We start from the raw sequence: 14580 nt of genomic DNA on the forward strand, positions 1-14580 counted from the left end.
ACACTTTTTAGCGCGGACCCGACGTCCATATAATTGTAAGTCAATGATCTAATACCAAAGTTTTGGAGTCGCTCAAGTTTATTGAGTTGTTCTTCAGTAAGATTGAGGTAGCTGACATCGGCAAAGTCTAATATGGGTAATAGAAGAGATTGTGCTAAAGCAATTGTAGTAGCAATGGGAAGACAATTTCGCAGTCTCCTTAATGATGCCGCCGAAACAAATGATGGGTGTTGTCAATTTTGATCCACTTCAAATCGACCAGTTTAACTTGAGCTTTGCTATAATGGACCTTAATTAGAAATGACATATTTAATATTTACCAATGAAATGTGATTCCGTTTGTATTATAATTAGATGTTTTGCTGTTTTTCCCACGCCACCGAATGGAACAGCCCCCCATACTTAAAGATATCTTTATTACAATAAATACAGAATATTTTTGGAGTATATGAAGACGTACACACAGGCCAGTTGTTGGCGTTGTACTATTTCAGCTTTCTAATTTTTTATTTCAGTGCAACCGAGAGTTGATATTTAAAAGTGATATAAGGCCTATTTGCCAGATGAGTTGCCAGTGATGGATGGCCCTTCTTTCGTCTCTATTTCTGGTTATATACTCGATGGTTCCACAGGACTGCACACGGCGGGCAATGTTATTTTCACCTCTCTGAGCGCGTGCTTAGGTTCCTTTTTCCTCATAGTGAGCGCCTGGTGATAGAGTGATGTATTTATACGTAGTAACCATTAAGTAATGTCACCGGATAGCCCGCAGACTACTCTTCAACTATATAAAGTAGAATTTTCCTGTTAGGTCCTATTTATTTATTTATTGAAAGATACACCATCAACTTAACACAAAACAATCTTAGAAATACATATACATACGTTCACCATACAAGGTGTCAAGTCGCTACAGGTATACAGCACTAAAAATTTAGAGTTAGCCAATGAGATACAAAGAATAACCTAAAATAATTAAAAAAAAAGTCAAATGACAGCAATAAATTGATTACAAAAGATTGGAGAATGAAACAATGAGACTAAACTGCTTAGTGTACATGAAAACAGCATTAGAGCTCCTTGTGAAACAGTCCGCCAGGGAGGGTAGGACTGCCACCTTACCTATTTCTGCTACCAAGTAGTAATGTTATCATTACTGTGTTCCGGTTTTGAAGGATAAGGGTGCTGGTAAAATTACAGGCACATGGGACTTGTCAACTTATAATTATGTGTCTCAGGGTGACGGGCGCAGTGGCAGTGCCCCTCAAATCTTTGCGATTTAAAGCTCTGAGTGGCACTGCAACTGTTATGGACAGGCATGTTGCTTACCATCAGGAACACGACTTGTTCGCCCCGTCACATGATATTATTAAAAAAAATAAGAAATGACAGATGAATGAAATATTAAATTGATCTAGACGAATTGTTAGCTCCCAGATCTGGGCGTTTTTAAGTATGTTATGAAAAAACTCTTGACATAAATTACATTTTAATGTAACATATAAATTCCTTATTAGCAACTAGCTTCTAAACTGAACCCATTTTGCTTTTTGGACGCCAATATTGTGCTTTCTTCCAGGCCTTAAGGTAACAGCGGTAGATATAGACCCGGCGATGCTGGAGGTGGCCAAGAACTATTACGAGTTGCAACTCGACGAACATTTGGAGGTGCAGATCAAAGATGGCCTGGACTTTTTGAAGGATGAAGCTGATAATAGTAAGTGGTAGTGGTTATAACGTTTTTTTTTATCTTTTTCTTCTGCCACTATTTCTGCCGCCAAGCTGTATTGTGAGCATTACTGCGTTCTGTTTAAGGGTTCTGGTAAAATTACTGGAACATGGTACTTGTCAACTTATGTCTGTTACGGGCGCAGCGGTGGTGCTCTTCAGACCATAGTTTTTACACAGCATAGCGGGATCGTTGGGTTACTTTAGTTAGCTCGGTTAGCTTAGTTCGCGGTGTGATCTACGCTTTACTGCATAACTTATTTTTATTTTACTTCTACAAACTTACTTTTTATCTCCACTTGCGATATTCACGATTGCAGAGCTACAGTACTCGGCAGTTATGTTCGACATGGACAATAAGGATCGGTCGCTCGGCCTGTCGTGTCCCCCGCCGCAGTTTCTGGAAGCCGACGTGATGGCACACGTGCACAGCATATTGACGGATGATGGTGAGATATCTTTTATCCGTTTTTAGTACCATGGATGGATATCGCAAATTGAACATTATTCGATGTGGACATTTTGCGATTCGTAACGTTTAAGAGTATACACTAACTCGGCTCGCATTAAAATTGGTCCCATACTGATACGAGAAATCCCAATAGACTAATTTTTTTTGACGTACCTAAGGTAGAAAAATATAATCAAAATTGTTTGTGTATGTGTGTCAGAATTTACAATAGATTACCAAATGACATTAAACACTTGCCCATGACATTATTTAAGACTAAATTATATGAATTGTTAAAGAATAAAGTATATTACAGTATTAGGGAATTTCTACAATAATTTTTATGTAAAAGAATTTAAATTAATTATATATAACTTAATGGAAACGTAATCATGTGACGACCTATTTTTCATTTATTTTGCATGCCTAAATTATCTTCGGGCGAAACATGCTTGAACTTATATGTATATTACTGTGTTATCATGACCACCATGTTTTATGCAAATAAACGATTTGATTGATTGATTGATACGGTTCATTTTACTTAGATCGAGCGGCTGGGACACTGGGTTTATTTCACAATTATTTTTTTTATAAACGAAAATAAAGCCTATTGAAAAATGGATATCGTAGACTATACGTGTTCTATTTAGCTCAGTTGATATAAAAAAATATCATTGGTATATGTAAAATACCCATTGAATACAGCGGTTTTCTTGATAAATTTCGAGGTAAATTTGTGTTTTTTTCTATAGTAAAAATTATTAGGAATCGTGTTTTTACTATATATTTTTTGCAAAGCGATTGATTCAATACTTTGACTGTTATGCCATTTGAGCTTGTATAGACTCTTAAAAATTGGCCATTTTGCTATTAGGACGTTTTATGAATAAAATTCATTGACTTACAATTATATGGACGTCGGGTCCGCGCTAAAAAGTGTCCGCACTTGTAAGGCGCTAAAATCGTATACAGAGCGCGACACTCCGCTTTAGTCTTCATTTGTTCTACGGACAGCGCGATACTGCGATGACATAACAATTTAAATTTCGAATAGGTTGACTTGGGACATTTTTTTCGTGGTTTTTGTATTAGACCCGTCGTCTATTTATTTGTAAGTCAATGATAAAATTGGTCGTTTTGCAATTGAAATATGACATTTTTTTACGTTACATGTCATAAAATATAGATAATACATATACATACCTACATTAACAAAAAAAATATTGTTATAAATTTGCATACTTCTACAATAATTGACAATGCAAACACATGTTTGTAATTCTCCGAAAGTACAACAGTATGAACAATTTTATTGATGAATCGAGCTAGCCAATATAATTGTAACTGCGCAGTGTCAATAATAAAATAATGAATTCGAAAAAGTAGTATTTGAGAAACTATGCTACTTGGCTGACCCCAAATATGACAAAGATTTATTTGATAGCTGCGACCATGGGACCAGTAAAGAGCCCCAAACATTAATTACGGACGCATATGTCCGTCACTCACTCGGCTAGGGCCCATTGAAAACCAGTGTCACAGACTAGTCTTGGTTGTGACTTTAGCTGAATGGGATACTTTTGCATACGCCACAGCCGCACACATGTCAATATAGTATTATTCAACTTGTTGTTTAAACAAGTTGATCAACATTTTTTTTGTGTTATTTCTGTTTTTATTGCTTTTTTTTATATTGTGGCGTTGCAATAAATGGTTTCTATTCTAATTTGTTTAAAAAAAGAATGATGCGGCTATTTTTTTTTTATATTTCTTTTCAACAGACAGACGCTTCGGGCTCTTTATACTGGCATGGTCACGGCCGACTGAGATCTTAGCCATCAACCAGTTCTATTAATGCGAACCACCCTATTGTTCACTTACCTATAAATTCATACAATTTCAGGCCACTTCATCCTGAATCTAGTCTGCCGTGACACCGACCTTCGCGCCTCAATAGTAACAACGCTGAAGCAGCATTTTAAGCACCTTGTCTCAGTACAACTGTTCGAGGAAGTCAATGAGATCATATTCGCTACGAACAACGATCAAATTTATACAAATGAGTTGTTAGAAGAAGCAGCTAAAGGGTTGAATGCCACTGCAAGACAGGTTAATTTGGTAAAAGTGAAATGTGTCGATTTGAAAGACTTTTTATCATCTGTTAATGTCTTGTCATAGTTAATAAATTATCTTATGTGGCTTTGTAATCTTATGTTATAGCGTTTAAAAACTAAATTTCGCTGAAGGAAAGAAAAAGAACAAAGAATATTCCATAGAAGTTTCTTTTCGGAACAAATCTTCTGTTACCCAGCATTCTGTAAATTTGTTATTTGTAAATAATATTGATGTATAAAATTACTTATAAGATATATTTTGAAATGAAAAATGTAAATAAAACCAATGCATTTAATGCCATTCTTTGTTTTCGAGTCACACCCATCCTTCCACAATTTCACTTATTGTCGACCCTCGAACACCGCGCATGCTAACAAATGCAAAAACCGAAACACGCAATATTTAGGCTCCCTAATTTATCATTATCACAATTGGCACCTATTGAGGTCTAACAACAATACATTTACAATAATTTAAATACAATACATTATTATTAGCGAGGAAATAAATTACAATAGCGTTCCGCTACAGCTAAGCGGACAAGAGATACAATAATATAGCAATTAATTCGATAAAAAGTCCACAAAACCTCAAAATACTTTCTTGAATATATTCTTCAGACTTTTCCGTTTTTTGCCGCCACCCTCATTCGAACCGTTCTGTGATATTTCTGTAGACTCCGACCATAGGCTGCCCGTGGGCGACTCCGAGGCAGCCTTTTTACCTATCTTCCCGTTGAACATCGGTTCCACGGGCTGTACGACTGGGCTAGGAGTACTTCTAGTACTCTGCCTGCTTAAAGTTCTGAGAAACGCTGGAGACGAGAGCCGCCTCGTCTTTATAGTCTTTGCCTTTAAATTGTTAAAGAAAGACCCGTTCGTTTTGGGTGCTTGGGTTTTCGGCGGATTCTCGATGTTGCCATTGAATTCCACAGGCTCGGAGACGGGAGCATAGAATTCTTCTTCGTCTAACGGAATAGGATTTTCTTGCAACTTCCCTATGCTATCCTGTCGGTGCCATTCAGACTTTTCTAAGTTCCTGTGCAATATTGATGTTTTTCTCCGCCTGTTCTTTTTAGCAATCTGCCATCCGCCTTCGTCATCGTCCTCTCTGGTCGTCTCCTCAGCAGATTGCCTCGCAATTTGCAACGCCTCCTCACTCGGTCTCCGTTTCTTCGCCGACGGTGTCTCATGGCCGCTGACGCCTTCGACCGATTTTCTTCTAAACTTATCCTGCTTTTTCCTGGATTTTCTTGAAATCTGTACTAATACAGGTTCAGGTTTCCGTCTCGTTATTATATAGTAGATGACGGCACCGACTATGATAGCTTGGAATAGGAGAAATTTGAAGAAAGTAACGTTTCCGAACCAACTGTCCCGTTCCTCCGCGAGTATTCTGACAGTAGCGGCCATTTGTGCTAGCTGATCCTGGAGGCTGGCCATTTGTTCGAGGTACTTCTGTTCCCTCTCGTTGCTTTTTCGGCGCTCCTCGGTCATCTGCAACACGGTCTTCTCGAAGGTCTTCTGCATCTCCTCCACTTGTTTTTTGTACCGCCTGCTCAACTCCTCGAGGTATTGCCCCGAGAGAGACATGTTGCGTTCCAATGCCTGAAAAAAGATGATGTAAAAATTAGGTCCATGCTAAAATTATTTTACGCTTGGTTTCAATATTGGGAACTGATCAGATCATTAATGATAGCCATCAATTACTAAAATTCTAGAGTACCGTTAAACCATAATTAGAAGAATTTATAAAAAGTTATATTTAAATCACCATTAATTTGTTTTTCTGCTTTAGTTTAATTCTAGAAAACTAATGAGACATTGCAGATATTTGTGTCCTCAATAAATTAATTACGTGCTCACCTTAACTCTATTAGAAAGTCTCAGAAAGACAGACTCTTTCTGAAGGGTAGTTTGCGCCTGGTTTTGGCTCTGCGTATGGCTGCCAGCCGGCGTAGGGTCCACGGCCATCTGATCCAGTTCCGACATGAAACTATCGTTGTCTATTATCATCTGGTCGCTTTCTTCCATTACATTCCCGTTTTCCTTTGGTTTCTCGGTTGTCATCTCTACTTTACCATTTTTGGTATCAGGTTTAGGAGTTGCCTCTTTCTGATCCAGCTCAACGACTAGGTCCACAGATTTCTCAGCTTCAGGAGTTATTTTTGTATCTTCAGGTTTATCTTGTACCGCTTTTTCTTCAATAGCAGGAGGAACTTCATCTTTTTTGTCATCAATTTTATCTTTTTCTTCTTTTGGTAAATCTACAGTGACAGCTACACTTTCCACCGTTTTTTCGGGTGGAGTAAGTACAGTTTGCACTGTATCGTTAATTTTATCGTTCATCGAGCTATTATCTTTATCCGGCACTAATTTTATATCCTGTTCTGAACTGGTGTTGCTACTTACTTTCTGCGGCGACTCTTCTACAGTTATATTAGTGGTAACATTCAATTCACTTTCGAAACTAGTATTTAAGACGACCTTCTTCTCTTTAATAGCTAGTATATTGCATAGCGCAGCTAAATATTTTGGCGGAAACAAAGCATTCATATAGGTGACGCGTTCGTTACTGAATTCTAATGTCTTTGTACTTTTGAAATCAAGCCCGTAAGACTGACAGATGCCCGTACATTTGAGAGTCTCTTGCAAAAACACCTGGCGCACTAAACTAGTCAGTTTGTCCGAGCTACAACTAATCAGTTCATACACTTCATTGTATAAAGTCTCACTGCAGTTATCACACACTATTATATGGCTGGGCGAGCAACACCGTTTGTACATTTTATCTGTGGATGTATCGTTGTGTTCACTGGACACATTTTTATTAGGAACTTCAGTTTTGACTAACGCTTGCGCAGCTTTCTTCATGATAGACATGACTGCGTCTCTCGCGGAGCCGAATAAATTTTTTGAAGGTTCCGACTCCGCGACGGTCACGTCAGGCCCGTCGATGATTTCATCATCTTCATCCTCGTCGAGTGCAGTTGCGTGCTGAGAACTTTCCTTCTCGAGCACTTCGAATTCTGAAGTCCCGTACACTTTGAACAATGAGATAGGACAGTAGTGTTCAGAACCGTGATGCGATACCATCTCTACTTTAATAAATTTTCCGAATAAGTGTGGAAACAGGTCAAAACTTTGTACATCTCTCATGTCTTCTGCTGTAAACTGACCGACACTGGTCCAATCCCGTGTGGGGAACCGATCGCTGAAGTAAACTGCGATGTCTTTAGGGGTGGAGGAGAATAGTTCGAAATTGGCTATCTCTATCTTTTGAGCTTGGACAGCTTCGCAAAGCTCTACCACGAACCAAATGCGACTGTTGCACGTGTTCAGCATGTACTCGTCCCTATTCGGCGATAGGATGGAGCTAGGCGATCCCGCCTCAGGATTCACTGCGACGATTTTCGCACCACAAGCGAGCGAAGCGTAGTTTTTCGACCGTATTTTAGTGTTTTTATTACTAATGTTAGTACTGCTATGACTAGTTTGACTTGAATGATTTAGGACAGTGTCTTTTTTCTCCGCCTCGGCGAGTTGTTTCTGAGCCCACTCTGAGAAAGAAGGTATGTCTTCCTGGGGTATATCCGGTTTGGTTGGAATGTTTTCTTGTTTCAGTTCTTCCTGAGATTCTGTGGTGCTTTCTGTGTCTAGTGGAGGCGGGGTTAGAAATGCATCTTCCATCTGTCTAGGTTCTTGCATGGGTTTGGCTTTGACTATAAGCCGTGGTTCTGACGGGTCTTTTTCCTTGTTGTCCTCTTCGGAGTCATTGCTTTTGCGGATAATTAATATCTTGGTGTCATTGTGCTGTTCAGAGTGGTTGAGCTGCTGCACCAGCTCGTCGGGATTTTTGAGATCCAACTTGGCGTTGTCTCCGAGGGAGATAAGTATCGGTGGCTGCCCCGTGTCAGGTAACCTGAAACAAAACGAAAGGTCGCATGAAGTTTTACCGTAAAAACTTAAACTGCGCAGTTTAAGTAACTGTAAAATAGATAGGTTTAAGTAACGCTTAAAGTTACAATTTTAATTGTTTATTTCTAGATTAACGACCGTTTGATTATATTAATGACGTGTTGTTGTCTGTTATATTTGTCACGCATGTTTTTTTCAATTCAAAGGCCATCATTTGAATGTTCAATTGAACCAATAAGCGTGCTCTACTAAACTCTTGCGCGTTGAATTTCTCATAATAAAATTATTATTACGTTCTTGTATTGGCTCGGAGTCCATATTAATATTTCAAAGTTATTAAACATCAACGGCCTCGACCATTATAATGTGAAACAATTGTTGGTGCTTAACGAATCGAGAAACTCTTAGAATAATATGAATATGGTATTGAAACATTCATACTGGAAGAATATCGTGCCGAATCGAAAGTTTAAAACAAAACGAGAGAGTATAACAGAATTGTTAAAAACATTCACACAAAAATATAACATAAATGTTGTAATCCCAAAACAATAAAATACCATCCCAAAGCTATATTTCAAATATTACGTAGGTTGATAAAACATTATTCACTCATATGTCAGGTACAGAAATAAAACCATACACTTTTTTGTATCATGCAATGAAAGGGCGCTGACTCAGCAAATGCCTAAATATCCTAAAGGTGCTTTCCACCGGCAAAGCGAAACGAGACGAGGATTGAAAGTTGTATGGCAAAATTTCAATTCTCTACTAGCGTATCTTCGGTGGAAACGGTCTGGATTGACGAGGATAGGCGAGAGAATTTAAATATTTATTGATGTAATATTGAACCGTATTGCCGCCTAAATAGAGTATTATACTCTGCAACGGAAACATGATTTCTCGCACGAGCTCGCGACGGCTATAATGTCGATCGCGAGATTGTGGGGTACATACAATTGGAGATTTAAAAAAAGATGGCTAAATCTGATTCTTCTTTCGTTAACATATTTTATAATAATAATTTTCATAACATGTTACTTCAGCCGCATGTTTATCGCTAGACGAACAGAACAGTACTGAACCTTCACTATCCACAACCACAGCGCGATCTCACGCTAGCTATTAATGGCAATTTTTGGTAAAAATAGGCCAGATTTAAATTCTTGTCTCGCCTCGCCGGTGGAAAACCACCCCAAGGCGCTGCTTTTGAGTCGGATTCAATGTTACAACATAAGAAAATGAGAAACGGCTTTGAATAAATTATTATTGATAAAAATATCGAACAAATAAAAGACAACTGCGTCTGTGGTCGAACGGTTACCATGCCGGACTGCCACGTAGAGGGCCCACCTTGGATTCCCGGGCCGGGAGAAATATTTGTATGGCCTACATTTATTTCTCTCGTGCGGTTGGGTGTAATTTGTGATTGTCTGTGTCTATGGCACCCGCGACAAAGGAATTCTCTAGTGCGGGGCTATGTTGATTGTGTGCGTTATTATTATAATATAAAGAAAAATGTGTAACTTCCGGTGTCCAGAATGCTTCTCAATACAATAGCTTGAGTAGTCATGCAGATCTTGACATACATTTTGACAGTTTACCCCGTCATAAGGGTAAAGTTGTCGCGGCCCACTCGTCAAATACTTCGTTTCAATCCATTTTGAACCTAAAGCAAACAAATTTATTTATGTTATGTGTAGTTATGGCCAATTGTAATGCCAACTACAAATCGATTAATTAATTTAATGAATCGATTTGTTCAATTGAGTCATACGAGCGTATTTCCTTACATAACTTATATAAGCATATTTAAAATTTCCCTAATCCTTACTCTTAGATACTCGTTCGATTGCGACTGAAATATTCGATTTAGTAATCGATTACAAGAACATTAATTGGATGAACCGAATGTTTTTGTCGTACACTATGCAACTATAGACAAGTCATAGTTGTATAGTTAAAAAATAACGTCACTTTTGGACTAACATTTTTTCAAATACGATTGTACGATGCTATTCAAATGAATATTGTCGGAAAAAGTGATTAATAAGTAACACGTGAAAGTGTTACTTATTCGTTTTATTGAGTGATTGATTTAGAATTTTAACCAAACAGTTTTGTTCACTATTTGTTCAAAATGGATTGGAACAGACATTTTTACTGATTATTTTTGGACTTTTCAATTTTGTTTTTTATTCATATTTTGATTTGAAATTTAATCCGATGTAAACAATAGGAATTAAATGTATATTTTTAATAGAATAATGTATAAATAGTTTATTATTTTAATGATGTTGTTTTTAAGTGATTATGGCAATTATGTGTTCCGCTGTAATTGGCTCACACACTAGTCTTGTATTATTATAATAATGTATGTAAATGTTAAGTATGTGAAACTGTTACTGAACCAATAAATAAACAAACAAATAAAAATTCCTTTAGATCCGACTGAACTCGAACCAGTGTCTGTTGTCTCACCATGGCTACCGCTCATAACTGAGTTACAGGTCAAATCAACAAATCTTACGAATTTGTCTATGTGCTTGCTACAGACATTTATATTGGGTTTAAGCGTTTTTTGCCGTAGCGCCACCTATCAGAAAAGCATGAAAGTTTTTTACCTAGCCTCAATCTTCACAGCTACGAGTACCAGAAGACTAACAGAGATGTCGCTATTAATTGCAATGCTTATTTTACTGAATATCATAATGTTTCTGAACTACTACCATGTATTTTTCGTGAAAATAATCCACTTGTTCGTTATTATTGTGTTGTAAAGATCGAACAGACATGGAGATAAACGCCTTCGGTCCACTGGACTCGAACCAGTGCCTGTTGCCTCACCGTGGCTACCGCTCTCACTAACTGAGCTTTGAGTAAAGTTATTCATTGCAAAATATATAATAAAGTATAAAAATACCTTATAGATATGTTTTTGTTGTTACAATTGAGACAAGCTGATGCAAATCATAATAGCAATTTGCAATTTAGAAAAGTTCAATAATAGAAAATGCTATAATTATTTTAATTTTTTATGGAGGGAAGTTGTATAGATTTTAATCGTGATGACAAACAGTAGTGGACAACAATACGTTGTGTCACGCGAGAATAACAATGCCTTTTCCCTTTTTAAGCCAAATAGAGATCGAAAAAGAAGGTATCATAAAGTGTCTACCAGAAAAGATGATGTTATCTTATCTACTGAAAATATAACATAATTTACGTTAAAAATACTATATGTCGCTGAATCCACCACAAACCAAACTTTTTTAATCGATGTTTGTACGTATGTAAGTAATTTATTGTGCCACAAAACAAATTATAAATTTTAAAAATTGTTAGTGTGCCAAATCGAGCTTATCCCATAAAGAGATTTGTATGATTGGTTCCGATTTTTTTTTAATTTGGCAGATACACCTACCAGCTAACCTTTCGATGATTCCGATTTTTTTTTAATTTAACAGATGCATATAATCAAAGTAGTATTCGCGAAAACGCACACTGTTAAAAGAATAAAATATAGAGCCGGTTTGAGTTCCATTTTCAAATTTTCACAATTTGTTTAGAATTGAAGTTGGAACACGTTTTTTCTTTATTAACTGCCTCCGTGGCGGTTACCGTGCGTGACTGCCACTCAGAGGTCTCAGGTTCGATTTCCGGGCCGGGAGAAATATTTGTATGGCCTATATTTATTTCTTTCGTGAGTTTGGGTGTAATTTGTAGTTGTCTATGTATGTGTACATGGTACTCGCGACACAGGGTTTCCCTAGTGCGGGCTATGTTGAGTGTGTGCGTTATTATTATTATTGTAAATTGGTTCATTAAGAAAAACGCAAATATTAATTTTACCAACTAAAATAGAAAGATTTAAGATCTTCAAAATTGATTCATTTGTTTTATTTTGACGACTAATTTAGACAAGAAAGACTCATTTGTTTGAACAATCGCCCCAACGACGTTTTTTGTGATTTCTTGCATCTAAAAAAAATCGTGGTTTTTTTTGTTATATGACATTCTTTTGCGTAAAATTAAAAAAATATACATAGGAAAACATTTATTTAAAAAAGTGTTCGTTTTGACGTGGTATAAGCAATACAAGGCCTCATCTGAGGTGCTTAGACGCGTAGAATCAAGGTAGAAAGTTGTGGATATATTTTAGAAGTAATTCAATGTTACTTTGTAAATAAATCTCTTTAATAGGTTCGTTTATCGGCAGGTTGTTAACATTCAACATTTTATATTATATGTCGTTAATTATTGTGACTTTTAATCAGTGGTTATCATAATATAATATAATTGATTTAAAATATAATAAATAAAATCAATAACATTGCTTTTATATCACGTGACAAAAACGCAAGTTGAACGTCAAAACTATCCAATGAAATGTATTAAATATCGCGTGATATGCAGTAGCAAGTGACCAATCACACTGCTTTAATTGTCACGCGAAATGTAGCAGGAAATTTTAATTGGGCAATGAAATCGATTTTAATAATTCTTAAGGTATATTTTGCTATTATTTAAATCTTACGTGTAAAATATCTTGGTGAGTCCTTGGTGGCCACCGTACGCCAGCAACTGGCACAGTAGCAGCGCCGCAAGAAGCGCGCGCGCAGGCGACATAGTCCCGCCGACGCCGCATTGGCCACGCGCCCACACACCTATCCCGCTACCCCTTTCTACACGACTCACTGGTAAAGTAACCTCCTTTTAACACCCAAGATTGAACGTCCGGTCACTTCGCCAGTACACTCTTATGTCCAATATTAAGTTCGACATGTACCGTAAACACACGCTTCACTTTATATAATATGAAGTTCGTTTTTAGTGCCTTAAGCACTTTTGTTTCTATACACAATTCACTTTGCCGCAGATAGCTGCTAATAGCTATCCAAGATTGTGATACGGTGTCTTAATTTCCCACGAGGATGTTTGTTGAATTGACACAATGACTGTTGATGCAACAGATCTGTCGTACTAAAACACTGTCTGTGATTGTCTGTTCGTGAGTCATGTAGTTTTTGCTAGGTAAACGTCCGCGCGTATGAGCTGACATAGCGCGATTATTGTTCTGTAATATAAGGGAACAAAAATAATGTCCACATTTTATATCGGAAATGAAACTATTTTTTTTTTTAATATAAATTGCGTATACCTATTTCTTTTTTTCAAACATGTCAATGCCATGGGAGATCTGAAGCAATCACGAAAGCCTAAAAACATTATATTTAATTTTTTTATTCACTAAACGATTATCACTAATTACAGGTTTCCGATTCATTATCACTAGTTACAGGTCTGCCGCTGGCCAGTCAACCCGTGACTATGGAGCGTGAAAAATAATAATGTCATATCGTGGTAAGAAACCTGTAATTAGTGATATCATTTTATTTTTTTAAATCAACCCTACTTCAAGGAATGTGGACGACAACGCGAGGAAAGATAGACCACGACGTAATCTCGGTCAGATTAGGTATGTCTTTAAAAAAGGTCCTGTTAAAAGTACTGAGAATAAACCGGTAAGTATGAAGATAATGACGCTATAGGAGGAGGCGGCAGGCTTGTCAGGAGCGTAGCAAGATTCACGGGCTCTGCCTAGCGTAGTGGAAGATAGGAATGTTGTGGTATATATGTGGGTATCTATTAATATTATATTATCTGTCAACTTTTGACATAAAAGTTAGTCTCGCATTGCGTAGTTTCAATGGCATTTTGTCACTTACCTAATTTCCTTGTATAAACCATCTGGCGACTAGGACACAGTGAAAATGTCAAAGTTTAAATAAAAAGACCGTGTTAATATGACGTTTAATAGTGCAAAGGATATGAACGGTTTAAAAGAATTTAAGGCGCATGTAGACCGATGGTCAACGTACATGACATGTTTGATAGCGTGGTTTACGATCAATGTCGTCAAACCAGCCGAACAATTTAAATATTTCGTGGCTGCCATCGGTACAGAAGCCTAAGATCTAATTATTGAACAGACATCAATCAATAATATTGAAAAGCTGGTAGAAGAATATTTTTCGCCCAAAAGGCCTGTCATTGCAGAGAGAAATGATATTTCGATCGTGTAAACAACAAGAAAATACAACATAGATACCCACCTATATATATATGATGGTATGTATGTATCGGTTTGTAAGTAATGGAGTTTGAAGTAATACGACAACAGAAATATCAATTAATGTAAGGGACAAACCATGGTTTTTCAGGAGAGCCAAAAAGCGATTTTATTTTTTTAAATCTGTCTATAACTTTTTACTGTCAGCTCCAATTTTGATTGTGTCTAGAGCAAAGTTTCTTAGAAATTCCACTTCTTTCATGCTATAAGCGAAAGATTTAGGAATGCCCAGT

The 14580-nt window shown here is 37.1% G+C and overlaps 2 protein-coding genes across 5 annotated transcripts in view; one reads left to right on the forward strand and one right to left on the reverse strand.

Annotated features, from left to right (window-relative positions):
- The window catches only part of LOC113237089 (methyltransferase-like protein 13), a 29324-nt gene extending 24791 nt beyond the window's left edge, over positions 1–4533 (forward strand). Inside the window, exons 8-10 of the mRNA XM_026473353.1 lie at positions 1580–1717; positions 2049–2177; positions 4086–4533. Coding sequence (XP_026329138.1) covers positions 1580–1717; positions 2049–2177; positions 4086–4360 — 542 coding nt within the window. The 3' untranslated portion in view covers positions 4361–4533. The remainder of the gene's footprint in view (positions 1–1579; positions 1718–2048; positions 2178–4085) is intronic.
- A 134-nt stretch (positions 4534–4667) lies between these two features.
- Positions 4668–14580, reverse strand: part of LOC113237063 (SUN domain-containing ossification factor) — a 116671-nt gene continuing 106758 nt past the window's right edge. Inside the window, exons 3-5 of one of the 4 annotated variants that reach the window (XM_026473330.1) lie at positions 6163–8218; positions 5444–5904; positions 4668–5383 (exon numbers count right to left, since the gene is read on the reverse strand). In XM_026473330.1, the coding sequence (XP_026329115.1) occupies positions 4888–5383; positions 5444–5904; positions 6163–8218 (3013 nt within the window). In that variant the 3' untranslated portion in view covers positions 4668–4887. Of the gene's footprint in view, positions 5905–6162; positions 8219–12751; positions 13296–14580 lie in introns of those variants that run through there. The other 3 variants (XM_026473338.1, XM_026473343.1, XM_026473322.1) reach the window with 3 other exon arrangements.

Source organism: Hyposmocoma kahamanoa, unplaced genomic scaffold, assembly GCF_003589595.1.
Source record: "Hyposmocoma kahamanoa isolate Upper Pololo Valley unplaced genomic scaffold, ASM358959v1 102, whole genome shotgun sequence".
In the NCBI taxonomy this organism is placed as follows: Eukaryota; Metazoa; Arthropoda; class Insecta; order Lepidoptera; family Cosmopterigidae; genus Hyposmocoma; species Hyposmocoma kahamanoa.